The sequence below is a fragment of the Magnolia sinica genome, chromosome 14 (assembly GCF_029962835.1).
Source record: "Magnolia sinica isolate HGM2019 chromosome 14, MsV1, whole genome shotgun sequence".
Taxonomy (NCBI): domain Eukaryota; kingdom Viridiplantae; phylum Streptophyta; class Magnoliopsida; order Magnoliales; family Magnoliaceae; genus Magnolia; species Magnolia sinica.
The window spans coordinates 19,637,898-19,650,678 of NC_080586.1; the positions used below are offsets into that span (position 1 = coordinate 19,637,898).

A 12,781-nucleotide genomic window follows, 5' to 3' on the forward strand; every position below is an offset into this window, starting at 1 on the left:
AAACAAAAATATAAACTTGATCCAAAACTTATGTGGCCCCCGAGAATTTTCAACAGTAGAAGTTCAATTCAACTGTTTCATGTGGTGTGGTCTGTTTGAACAGTGTATATACTTTATTTTTGGAAGCAAGCCATAAAATTATCTGGGAAAATGGATGGACAGAGAAGATAAAATACATAAATCAGAGTGGACCTCACACAGTTTACTCAGTAAGCTAAGCAATCCCCTTCCTTAAAGCGGATTGGCTGGTGTACCACACATCAGCTATATAGCTAGTGTAGATACGTGTGGCGCAAAGACAAGCGCTGACTCTCCTCGGCCGAGTTGTACTAACGGTTTAAGGAGATCAAAGTTACATGGCCCCACAATGATTTATTTATTATATCCACACCGTTTATCCATTTTTCGAGATCAATTTAGACCATTAAACAAAAAATGAACCATATCCGAAGCTCAAATGGATCACACTAAAAATAGCAGCGATGACAATGATTTTCAGTGTTACAAAATTCGTAGGGCCTACCATAATGTTTATTTTTCATCCAATCTATTAATATGTTCACAAATACATAGATAAAGAGGAAAAACAAATTTCATATTGATCAGAAACTTCTATAACCCCCAAAACCGTTTCAACGGTAGACGTTCAATTCCCAAATGCTTTTTGCAATGTGGTCCACTTGATCTTTATATCCGTCTTATCTTCCAGCTAAGACAAGCTTGCCAAATGGATGGACATTTTGGATATAACACATACCTCACGATGGACTCACAGAAGTTGTTGACGTTAATACACGAGATATATAGCTGGTGTGTGGTACACCAGCCAATCCGCTTCTGTCTCCCGTCTCGGAGTGGGACGGGGATTACCTGATGAGAGGAGTGACGTCACCAAGTTCTGTGGGTTCCACCATGATGTATGTATTATATCCACACTGTCCATCCATTTTGAGAGATCATATTATGGCAATATGCAAAGAATGAGGCGGATCAAAAGCTCTAGTGGACCCCACCACAGAAAAAAGTGGGGAGAGTGATGCCCATGGTTAAAATCATCCTAAGGCCCACTGTACTGTTTACTTGACATCCAATCTGTTGATTAGGTCATACAGACCCATATGAAGGGAAAAAACAAAGATCAGCTTGATCCAAAACTTTTATGGCCCCCAAATTTTTTTTAATGGTTGACGTCCATTCAACACTGTTTCTTGTAATATGATCCGCTTGAGATTGGGATATGCCCCATTTTTGGTCTCATACCATAAAATGATCTAGAAAAATAGATAGACAGCATAGATGAAATACATACATCATGGAGGAGCCCACATAGCACCGACCACCCGCCAAACCCAGGGGACACGGATTTCCTGCTAAAGCCTTTCTACTAAAGATCCTTTCCAATAAAGATCCTGCAGAAGGTTGTGCGTGGGCCCACTGTGATCTTGTGTGAAATCTAACCCGTCCATTCATTTTTATATATCATTTTAAGACATTATACTAAAAATGAGGAGGATCCAAAATTCAAGTGGGCCATACGAGATGAAACAGTGGGGAAAAGAATGCTTACTATTGAAACCTTCGTATGCTCCACCTTGGTGTTTATATTCCATCCAAACCGTTTATAAGGTCATTTTCACTTATGGCCTGTTTGACTTTTTATGATACATGTAAATAATGGTAAATAAGTAATTATGATTTTTTCACCTTGTTTGAAAACATGAGAGTAATTCTACCTTGAAAATGGATATAAAAGTGTTGACTTAAATCTGTGGACTCCACCGTAATGTATATGATATATCCACACCGTCTATCTATTTTATTTGAACATTTTAAGGCATGAGCTGAAAAATGAGGTAGATCCAATGGTCAAATGACCCACATGAAAGGAAATAGTGGCCTTAATTCATCCATCATTGAAAGTTGTTTCCTTAACTGGACCCACATTAAGGTTTTTTTTTATCATCTAATCCGTTCATAGGGTCACACAGACATGGATAAGGGTAGAACACAAATATCAACTTGATCCAAAATTTCAAAGGCCTTAACAAGTTTTTAATGGTAGGCATTCGATTCCCACTGTTTCCTTTGGTGTGGTACACTTGCGATTTGGATCTGCCTCATTTTTTTTTGCTCATGTGTTAAATTCAGCTGACATAACAAATGAGCGGTGTGGATAAGTCACATACATCACGATAGGCCCTACATTGATTTCATAAAATTCTCGATTTAAGTGTTAAAAAAGTAAATTGTCAGTATTGGGAAAGATGCGGTAATTCCTGCGTAAATAATTATTACCTATTTACATGGTAATTACAATTGAGTTGAAAAATAAAACAAGCTCTTAAATGAAATGAAAACACCAGGAACATAAACCGATACAAAACTTTTGTAGTCGTATGAATGGTTTAACGGTGGTCACTAAATTGCCACCGTTTCCTCTCATATGGCCCATTTAATTTTTGGATCCTCCTCATTTTTGGTCGCATGTCCTAAAATGATTTCGAAAAACTGATGGACGGGTTGGATTTATCACAAACATCATAGTGGCCCCACACGGAATCCTTGCAAAAGATCTTCCAATGAAAGGCTTCTGAGTAAAATCAATTCCAAGAGTGTCCTGTGAGTGTAGGAGAGAGTCTTTTTTTTCAACTCTCCCTCTCTCAATGCAGTTGAATCCCAACTGTCATAAAGGCTCGCATATAAATTCCTTGCAGTATGGTTCATAGGAGACCTTTAAACTTGAAGCCTACCCCAATACATCCGGCTTCACCCTTCCCACCAAACTGTAGCCGGCAATCTACTATTCCTTAACCATCAATTGTTCCTCGCACCATAAATGGCTCACAGTTAAACATTTGCAGTTATTAATGTTTATAAAAATCGAGAGAAAGAAAAGCAAAAAGAAAGTTATTATTATTATTTTTCTTCTCTTTTGTCTTAGTTGCTTTACTTCTGCAAAAGCAATTATTTAAGCAAAAGTTATTTTATGTTTTAAAGTGCCTTCGCTTCATCTTTCTTTAATATGAAAATCTAGTTAAGAAGTTTATGGTGAGAGTAGTCTATGTTCAGGTGTTTAAATGGTTGGATTCAACAAGATTCAGCTGGCAGAAGAATCCTGATGTGCTGCCCAGGAATCCGTATGCATGTTGGTGGCTTTTGCCAGAATGCAATACAAATCTTACTTAGAAGAATGCATGTGACATTGATTTATACAAGATCATCACTGGGACCTCTTTAGCTTGTGTTGTTGGGAGCATGCTTAAATCTTATTCATCCATTGCCCTTTCGCTATAGAAGTGTAGCAGAGATATTTCAACCTCTTCACTGTGTCTTGGGTGATGCCGGGGACCATAGGGGACTTGCTTCTTGCGTGGCATGGGGGCAGGCTTGGAAGGAAAGGAAGGGTGAGTGGAGGTTAGCTTTGTTGGTTGGCTTTTAGGTTCTTTTGGGAGAACGTAATAACTGATGTTTTTGGAACCATAGTGGGTCAGTAGGTTTTCATGCTTAGAGGCATTTGACGGATGTATTTCTTTCTTGATTGGGTTTCTGCCTTTTTAGTGCTTTCTAGCATTTTGGGCATTCTTTTTCCTAATAAAATCTCATTTACCTTTCAAAAATAAATAAAAATCTTCAGCTTCAAAGAGGCAATGGCATTTTAGAATTTGATCTGAGAATGAAGATTTTTGTTAATTGAATCAGATAGAACTACAATTAGTGGTGGCTGCTCCTAAACAAACCATAGTGGAAAGATTAGGCAGAAATCTCAAATTTCAAGGATTTGAGAAGTCACATCATGGTTTTGCAAGCCCATAGGATAGTGGGTTCTCTCATCATTAATTTGAGAAACCAATGAAGGAAGCCATTCATTTAGTCGCTTAAACTCCCTCAATTGCTATAGAACGCTACAACTGAAAGATAACTGAACCAGATTCCATAAAGCTAGATCAGTTTCACACGAAATCTCTGGTAACAGTTGGTCAACATTCCTTAAGGCTGGAATGTCAATCTCACACGAAATCTTTCTGAGGAATTTTGATCCCACAAGAAATCTTTGTCAAGGTAGTCAATCCAACCCAGTTGCACTAATGACGCCTGAAACCTTGCCTCTGGAACTGACAAAGGCAAAAATAACTCCCAATCTCCACCTTGAATTTGTGGATGGTGGTGCCATCTTTTAGTGGTATTTTGTTCATATTCAAACCACAAGGTTGATTCCTGATTTGCATTGAAGCAACCATAACAGTAGTGTAAGCATGGATCTATTGAATATATCATTGAATCTGTGTCAGTAGAAGATTCATTGAATTAGTAGGGAATTTGAGTTGAACATCTCTGGGTTGCTTGTGCATATGTTGATGATGACCCTATGACAGGTCTCTCCACAACCATCTTACTTCAGATTCATTGGGGGAAGGGGGCGCTTGGCGAATTCTCTTTTCTTTTCCTTTTCTCAGTCTCCTGGCCCCCCTTCCACTTTTCCGTCTTATTTTAATGTATCATTGAGCCATTTATTGGCTTTGCTCTCTTTTTCTTCACCATTCTCTCTCCACCTTCGGTCCGTGGCCCACTTGCTGCTAATATATCACCGTTCAGTTAGGTAGGTGTTGAGGTCATGTTTGTGGGCAATGCCCAGTTAGTGATGGTAATAGCATCCTAACTAAACTGACTTGCTTTTTTTTTTTCCTTAGTGGGTGTCATAGTCAAGATGTTTTTAATTATTAAATGTTTTAGTGTTTCACCTGGGATCATGATTTCATACTCACAAACCCAATTTGGGTTCCTATGTCAGGCTTTTTTCTGTTTTGTATGGGTTGGTTTTTGTCCACTATAAAGGTGATTGGTGCTTTAGAGTCATGAACATGAATATTACTGTTTCTGTTTGGGTGATTTCGTTGTGAAATGACTGTTTTGTACTAACTGCTGTAAGTGAATTTTCAATTAATTCAGATATTTTCTTGAATGTTGATTATGTTAGGCAAACCCCATGTTGGAGTTCACGAAAGATTCATGGTTTTTTTTTTAAATAATTATCTTTGGTTTATGCCATTTTAGTTTATTTTTTACTTCCCCTAACTTAAGACTGATCAAATGATAGGAAAAAAAGAGTCATATTTTCCTAGAGGAATGAAGATATGATGATGATGATGTCTCACACGCAACTGGTTGCGTGTTAATTGATAAAGCTTTTCTCCAACTAGCATGTAATTAGTAATGGGTCACATGTCCATAACATCCAACCCAAACTGAAAATATGGTTCACCACGAACACCTAATGCAAAAATCAGGCCGGACCACCCATCAGGTCAGCCACACGGTAGAAAACAATGTTCACCAATCTTATTCCCATACACTTTGTGGCCCACCTGATGTGTGGAATGGCTGACTTCTGAGCTAGGTGATCTTCATGGTGGGGCCAACCTTTTGCACAGGTCAGAGGTCATTCACATGTCTCACAGTGCTAATGTGGACCTCAATAACAGGAGCAGTAGTATTGCGGCCAACAACAAATAATAATAATAAGAAGAGGAAAATCAACAACAACAACAGCGCAACATTCTCTTATTGCTGGTTGGTCAAGACACGGTTATGGGAGAATTTCTCCTTGCTTGTATTGACTTTTAAGAGGTGGGATCAGACCAGGGCCTGCTTTCCATTAACGTCTTATCTTATAGAGTGTACAGTGACAAAGTTCATCAACAGTGAAACTTTGAGTACTGGGTCATACAATATAATATTTCCCTTGGCTAAATGTAATACAGATTTAGAAGAATTTCAACATTTTTTTGGTTGTGTTCAGATGGTAGCAAACTAAAATGCAGATATGGAATAGTAACCTCAAATCTTCAGGAAATGGAAAACCATGTATTCCAAATCTTCCTTCTGTTGTATGTTTCAGAACCCAGTTTTCAGATAAGATTGCAGGATCACCTTGGGCGGTCACCTTGTCTCCTCTGCCTTAGAAATTGATTTTAACACCTTTGAGTGAAATGATGCCTGCAGTTTCTGAGGAAAAGCTATGAACCAGCTCCATATTATTAGAGGTATCTGAGTGCTTTACCTGATGCATGTGGTTTTCGGGTGATTGCGTGCATCCCCAGAGAATAGTCTCGCCTTCAAAAGGGACAGGGACATACTGTCGTCATAAAAAAATAAAATATTAGAGGTCTCTGATTCTAGAGAGAGGGATGGCCCTCCCATTGGATTATAACAGCGTGGCCAGCAGCATTACGTTTGTTGTTTGTCGACATGAGCGGGCCACTCCGCACAACAATTTTCTTCTTCTTTTTTTATCACCATTTTGCATAATTAGATGGCTCTAATGATATTGCTCCCTCAGTCTCCAAACCTGTGGGTCTGTGCTACTGAGATGCTTTGCTGTCTTCAGTTTCTCTTCAAATCTGATGTCACAAGTGCAGCACTGGTAATGAAAAACAACAGTACAATGACAAACCCCATTTATTTGCTGATTGTCTTTTCAGTTATAGCATCATCAAAGTCCCAACAAGTTGCATTGCTAGTGCTGCTTTCATCACCAATTAGTTTGGCTCCTTGTGCATATAGGATCCCTGGGCCCTGCTGTCCACTTGCAAAAGCTCCCCCATAAACTAATGGGCGTGGCAGTTCCCGACTCGATGATTGTGTCCATTTTTTGTTGGTTTTTAGAGCCGTTGAATGGTTAGTGGTGCAAATGGGTTCTGCCCTATGATTGTGTGCGTCATGCCATTTCAGGAATCTCAATGACATGAAATAGGAAAAGTGATGTATTTGAGTTTGATTCTCTCTCTCTCTCTCTCTCTCTCTCTCTCTCTCTCTCTCTTAAAATCTTCTTAGATTCAATTAGAGACTTAAAAGAGTATTATTATTTCTCATCAATATTCCACCATTCCAAAGTGACATGGGAAGAGTTCTTCAATAATCAGTAAACCCCAGAAACATACATTGATTAGGTATCTTACAACAAGTCCCAGACAATAGTAGGAGAAGAGTCCATGAACAGTAGCCCCAACAAACAAACATCACTGTTAGAAGCACTTTATTCCAATCACATGACTGAGGAACTAAGCACTTTAGATATTTGTGTACATATAAGAGTGGAATTCCATAGTTCAAGCATTCGTCGGATCTAAGATGAGACTTTGGTGGGTATCTTGGCAAAATCTAGTGATTTCTTCCCTTGTAGCTTGTTGGTCGTGTAGTGCTGGCTGTACTCTCCATGGTTGTACCTTCCATACATGCATGGGCGGTTTTCGTCGATGAATTCAGGCAGTGGTCCAAGCTCAATTTCATAGCTAGGAGCATAGAATGTGACAACTGAAAGCCGACTCTTGTCCTTGTTCGTCACTGCTCTGTGCTCCACGCTCTGGTATTTTCCATTTGTAAGAACCTGTATCCATGATTTTGAGTTTCCCATTAGCCAATTTTCTTAAGAGAGTAGAACAAAAGCACTAATAAAAAAATGTTACTGATGATGATGATATATGGGAGCTGTCTTACTTCTATTGTGTCTCCGATATTGACGACGAGCGCATTGGGGATGGGGTGGACTGGCACCCATGTTCCATCCTTTAGTATTTGTAGGCCTACTGAACCATTGTCCTGCTGCAACACTGTTAGAGCACTTCCATCTGAGTGGGGGCTCAGGCCCAAAACGAGGTCGGGTCTCGAGCATGGGGGGTAGTAATTCATCCTCGCTGCCTGCACAGCCGCCCCGAACATCTTGTTGAATGTGCCCTGTTTCAAGCCAAGGGACTTGGCAATGTATCTCAGAAGTTCCTGGCATAGGTTCCTTATCTTCATTGAATACCTCTCCAAAGTCTCACTGAAACCAAATACAAAACCCAACAATGTAATTCAATTAATATCCAATATGGTAATACATTCATAATGAGATATATACATCAACATACCTGAACTTAGCAGGCTTTGTTGGCCAGAGCTTGGGGTTTCTTATGAAGGGAGGCTCTACTCCTAGAGCCAGCATGTTGCACCAATCTAGCTTCTGGTCCTCTGAAAAGATGAAGGCATGCCCATATCCCTGGATGGTCCCTGGCGCCATAGGATACTTGTCTTTCTCTTCCAAGGGCAACATAAAGAACTCCATAGCCACCTTCTCTATACTCTCTAGCATCTGTGTTTCTATCCCATGGTTGACAACCTATGATGAAAAAAAATAATAAAAAAATTCAATCTTCAAGAACATGAACCATGATGATGGTGCTAACAGATCATTGATGAGCTACAAAAGTAGCATTTACCTGAAAGAAGCCCCATTCCTCACAAGCTGCCGCCAGCTTCGAGATTTCTCTCTGTGATTGCTCTTGGGTGCCATGGGCTAGCTTCCACATGTCGATTACTGGTATTTGCATTGAAGTTGGACCTGTAGCCAGTGTTGGCCTCTCCCCCATGTCCCTGACATACCTGTCTGGGACCATCGTTGGCTGAGCTTTTCTCAGCTCTTGAACGTCGTCGAGGTGGGTGAAGGTGGGAGTAGCAAGGCATGGAACAGGAGCCATGGAAATGGGAACACAGACAAAACTAATTGAGTCTTTTAAGTTCTTCCTTATGCCAGATATAGTTTGAAAGTGGTCTATATATAGACAATGGATTTATGCACATGGGACTATATGTAAGTGTATGTGTGTGAAGAAATGATAATGAATCTGAGGCTATGCATTCATACATGTAAGCAATATGTGCATATACATATACATTGAGATGCATGCATTGGATCAATGTATATATGTATGTAGATATGTCTGATGTACTGTAAAAGGTAAAATAATGGTGCAATTCACAGAGTGGGAATCTAAAGGGAAGGGAGTGGAGTGGAAGTACCACAGCGGTTGTCTTTTGTGCATTCAAGTGCTTGTGTAGGGGCCATGCCAAATTGCAAACATCTGTCCCCTCATTTTCAGACAAATCTGGTGGTGGGGGTTAAACTATTAATATAGCTGAAGCCCTTTTCCATTTCTTGTAGAACACCAACTTGGGCGTTTTTTTCAAGATGCCAGATTCCTCCATCTGGTGAGACCATTCAAGGCCCCCCCCACCCTCCTTTTTTTTTAAAAAAATTTGGAGTGTTTTGGGTGTGTGTTTCAGAGGGGCTAATACTCCATTGTTAGTTCTACATCACTTCAAAATAGTGGTGACTCTTCAATCTTGTATATATCATAGTTGTAATCCAACTTGCTGACCCAACCATGGATGGAGCTTTACTAGAAAATTGCATTTAGAAAATAATATTAACCATATGATTTTTAATAATAATTGGAATTGAAATGTGGAATTAGTTAAAATTGCTGAATAGAAAATAGTCCAAAATGACCATTTCAATATCTCGAGTTGATAATTTACAAGATATGGAGAGAGGTGTTGCTTATAAAACTAGAGTGATGAAGTGGAGAAGTACCTCTGGAGTTTTATATGATTACCACACCAATTTAGTTTATTCTGTAAGATGATAAAATCAGAAATGAATGTAATAGAGAACTTATGACTAAGCGCTGTTAGCTAATAAGTTGTTGGGGAATAGATTGAGATAGTTTGGTCATGTACAACAAAGATTTAGAAAAAAAAAAACAAAAAACAAAAAACCTCAGCAATTGAGTTGATTAAGTTGAAGGCGCTAAAAGGGATACGGAAAGATCCAGAGGGACATTGAATGGAAGGAGGAAAAGATTTAAACTATGGTTTAACTGTAGATATGGCCCTTGATACAATGAATTTTAAGAATATAATTATGTGGCCAACCCAACTAGATAGGATAGGAAGCGGATTGCGTGGCGTGCCAACACTAACCCGGGTGGTGTGTTGATGTCACCAAGTTCTATAGCCCCACCATGATGCATGTGTTATATTCATCCATCTATTTTGCGAGATCATTTTAGGGCATGAGCCCAAAAAATGAGTCTAATCCAAAGCTCAAGTGTGCCTCACCACATAAAGTGGTGGGGACAATGGCTCCCACAGTTGAAACCTTTTTAAGGCCCACCATCCAACCTGCTATGGCCACACAGACCTAGATGAAGGGAAAACACAAATATCAGCTTGATCTAAAACTTTCGTGGCTCCCAAGAAGTTTTCAATGGTAGGCATTCAATTCCCACTACTTTCTTGGTATAGTCCACTTAAGCTTTTAATCTGCCTCAATTTTAGGCTATGCCCTAAAATAATCTCGGGAAATGGATGGAGGCAGGCATATAATACACAAATCATGGTGGGCCCCACAGAACTTGGTGACATCGACATGCCACCAACGTCGATGGTGCGCGTCACACCAGGCAATCGGCATCCGATGGGATAAGTCTTAGCTGATGATGATATTATTTTATTTTTAACCATCCATTTCTTATCATTAATTAGATGGTTAGGAATGAATGATCGTAGTAATTTTGAAGATATTCACAAACCCAAAAGTTCGGATGGTATGGTAAAAATGTACATCCGATCCACATGAAAAGGGAAGTGAGTCACACCACCTTTTCAAAGTAGTGAAAAAGTAAGAAGAAAGTAGCCTGCTTTAAAGAAGGGGATTGATATCTGTGCCCTCCCTAATTGAGAGGGGCACCGTTTCTTTTGTACTTAGGAAAAGTACATCAGTTCACTTTAAATTATGGCTCTTTTCAGCACTGACCAAATTGGCTCTGCAGACTATCTTCTCATAATTCGTGACTCACATGAGTCAAACCGGCCTGGTCATTTACTGGGTTATCAAGCTACGGGGTCTTACCTAGGGCCGAAAGTCTGGCGGGTTGGGTCGGGTTGGTGCTCTACCCTAGCCCAACCAAAGGTTCCTATACCTCAATCCTAACCCAATTCAACCCAACATTGGTCAGGAATTCTCAACCCAAGCCCAACCTAAGCGACACCCTGGTCCATAGCTCAAGTGGCAGACTGAGTGAAAGATACCTCGTTTCAACACTGAGGACTTGGTATCGATTCCCTAGTGGGGGGTGGCTGATAGTGAAGTGTGAACTGACAATGGGTGTACTAACAAGCTAACCAAAAAAAAAAAAGCCCAACCCAAGCGGGCTCGGTGGGGTTGGTCGGGTTGATACATGCTAATATTTTCGTTATTATATTTTCAATACACGTCTTTTTTTTTTTTTTTTTTGTACCTATGATTTTATTTATTATATTTGTAGTTATTTATCATAAATAACTTCATTTTTTCTAAACAAACAAGCTAAAAGATAGGACAACTACTCCTTTAAAAGTTGTATTGTGCAGCATGCAATCTATCGGGAGAGAGAGATCTGTCAAGTCTTGTTAGCTTGAGTCATCGGAAATAGCGTGGACCAATGAAACCAGATGACACATGGAATTTGTTGTGCCTTCAACATAGACGGTCCACACTCAATTATAACTTATAAGTAACTTACATATCAATGGTTTCGGTTGGGTCAGGCAACCCGAGACCTCACCCCGAGCCCGACCCAAGTTTTATCGGATTAGTGTTTGTATAGCCTAAGCCAGAGACCGAACCCAATACATCTTGCCTAAGCCCAACCAAATGTCGGGTCGGTCATGGGTCGGTCGGGTTGAACCTGCTTGACTTTCAGCCCTAGTCTTACACCTCATCTCTGACTATGAATGGGGTCCTACCTATAAAGAGAAAAAATAAATTACCCTTGATACCCTTTGTTTTGATGGTTGGATCACCATGAATAGGGGCACCCGATTGTGTATTAAGTAAACTCTATGGGGCCCACTGTGATGTTTGTGCTTTATCTACGCTGTATATATGTTTTATCAGTTCATTTTAGGGCATGACCCCAAAATTGAATCATATCCGAGGCTTAAGTGGACCACACCACAAGAAACAGTGGGGATAATGATGTCCAATGTTGAAACCTTCCTAGGGCCCACAGTAATGTTTATTTGTCATCCAACCTATTCATAAGGTCACACAAACGTGGATGAAGGGCAAACACGAATATTAGCTTGATCCAAAACTTTTGTGGCCGCCAGGAAGTTTTCAATGGTAGGCATTCAATTCCCACTGTTTCCTATGGTGTGGTCCACTTGAGCTTTGGATATGCTTCAATTTTGGGATCATGCCCTAAAATGAGTGGGAAAAAAGGATGGATGGTGTGGATAAGACACATGCATCTCGATGGGCTGCACAAAGTTACTCGGTACTTTATAAAACTGATAATATCATGTACTATAAAAAAAAAATATTTTCTTGAGCCACCGAATCAACCCATTGAGTCCAAGGTCCACCCTACTCAATGACTAACCGAGTAGTGGTCCCGTTCCTAGTTTAGGATTTCTTACCGTTGGTTACATGTACATGGTTAGGATTTTATAGAATTTGTTATGTAACGGCTATAAAATGATTGGTTAACAACTCCGTCGATGGGATCGAAAAGCCCTTCAATGGGATTGAAGGTCCTTCGATAGAATTAAATTATCATTCGTTCTTATTAAGAAAATTAAGGAATTTTCTATGTGGTTGCTAGACTGTTTCTTCGATCAGATTGGGTGGTTTTTCGATGACATAGAGACTCATCGACAAATTGTCGATGGGATCAATGACCACTCGAAAGTTGCTATTTTGGGCAATGTGTTTTACATAAGCTTAGTACATATTTTAGCCTAACATATTATGTTCCAATTAGAATCCTAAAGTTATGTGATGATCAAACAAGGTTTATCAATAATGGTTAGGATTATCTTGAGATTAATGTTATTTTGGGTCTAAGGTTAGGGCCACCAAAGTACCTCATTTACCTGTGCTTCACTACTTGATGCTTCATGTCCTCTTGTGTATTCGATT

The 12,781-nt window shown here is 39.7% G+C and overlaps 1 protein-coding gene across 1 annotated transcript; it reads right to left on the reverse strand.

Annotated features, from left to right (window-relative positions):
- Positions 1-6,891: 6,891 nt before the first annotated feature.
- LOC131225610 (protein SRG1) lies at positions 6,892-8,719 on the reverse strand. The gene is made up of 4 exons (XM_058221163.1): positions 8,256-8,719; positions 7,908-8,155; positions 7,495-7,819; positions 6,892-7,384 (listed from the first exon to the last, which is right to left on the reverse strand). Exons 1-4 carry the CDS (start codon positions 8,511-8,513, stop codon positions 7,124-7,126), a joined length of 1,092 nt encoding a protein of 363 aa, XP_058077146.1. The 5' UTR covers positions 8,514-8,719; the 3' UTR covers positions 6,892-7,123.
- Between the last annotated feature and the right edge of the window lie 4,062 nt (positions 8,720-12,781).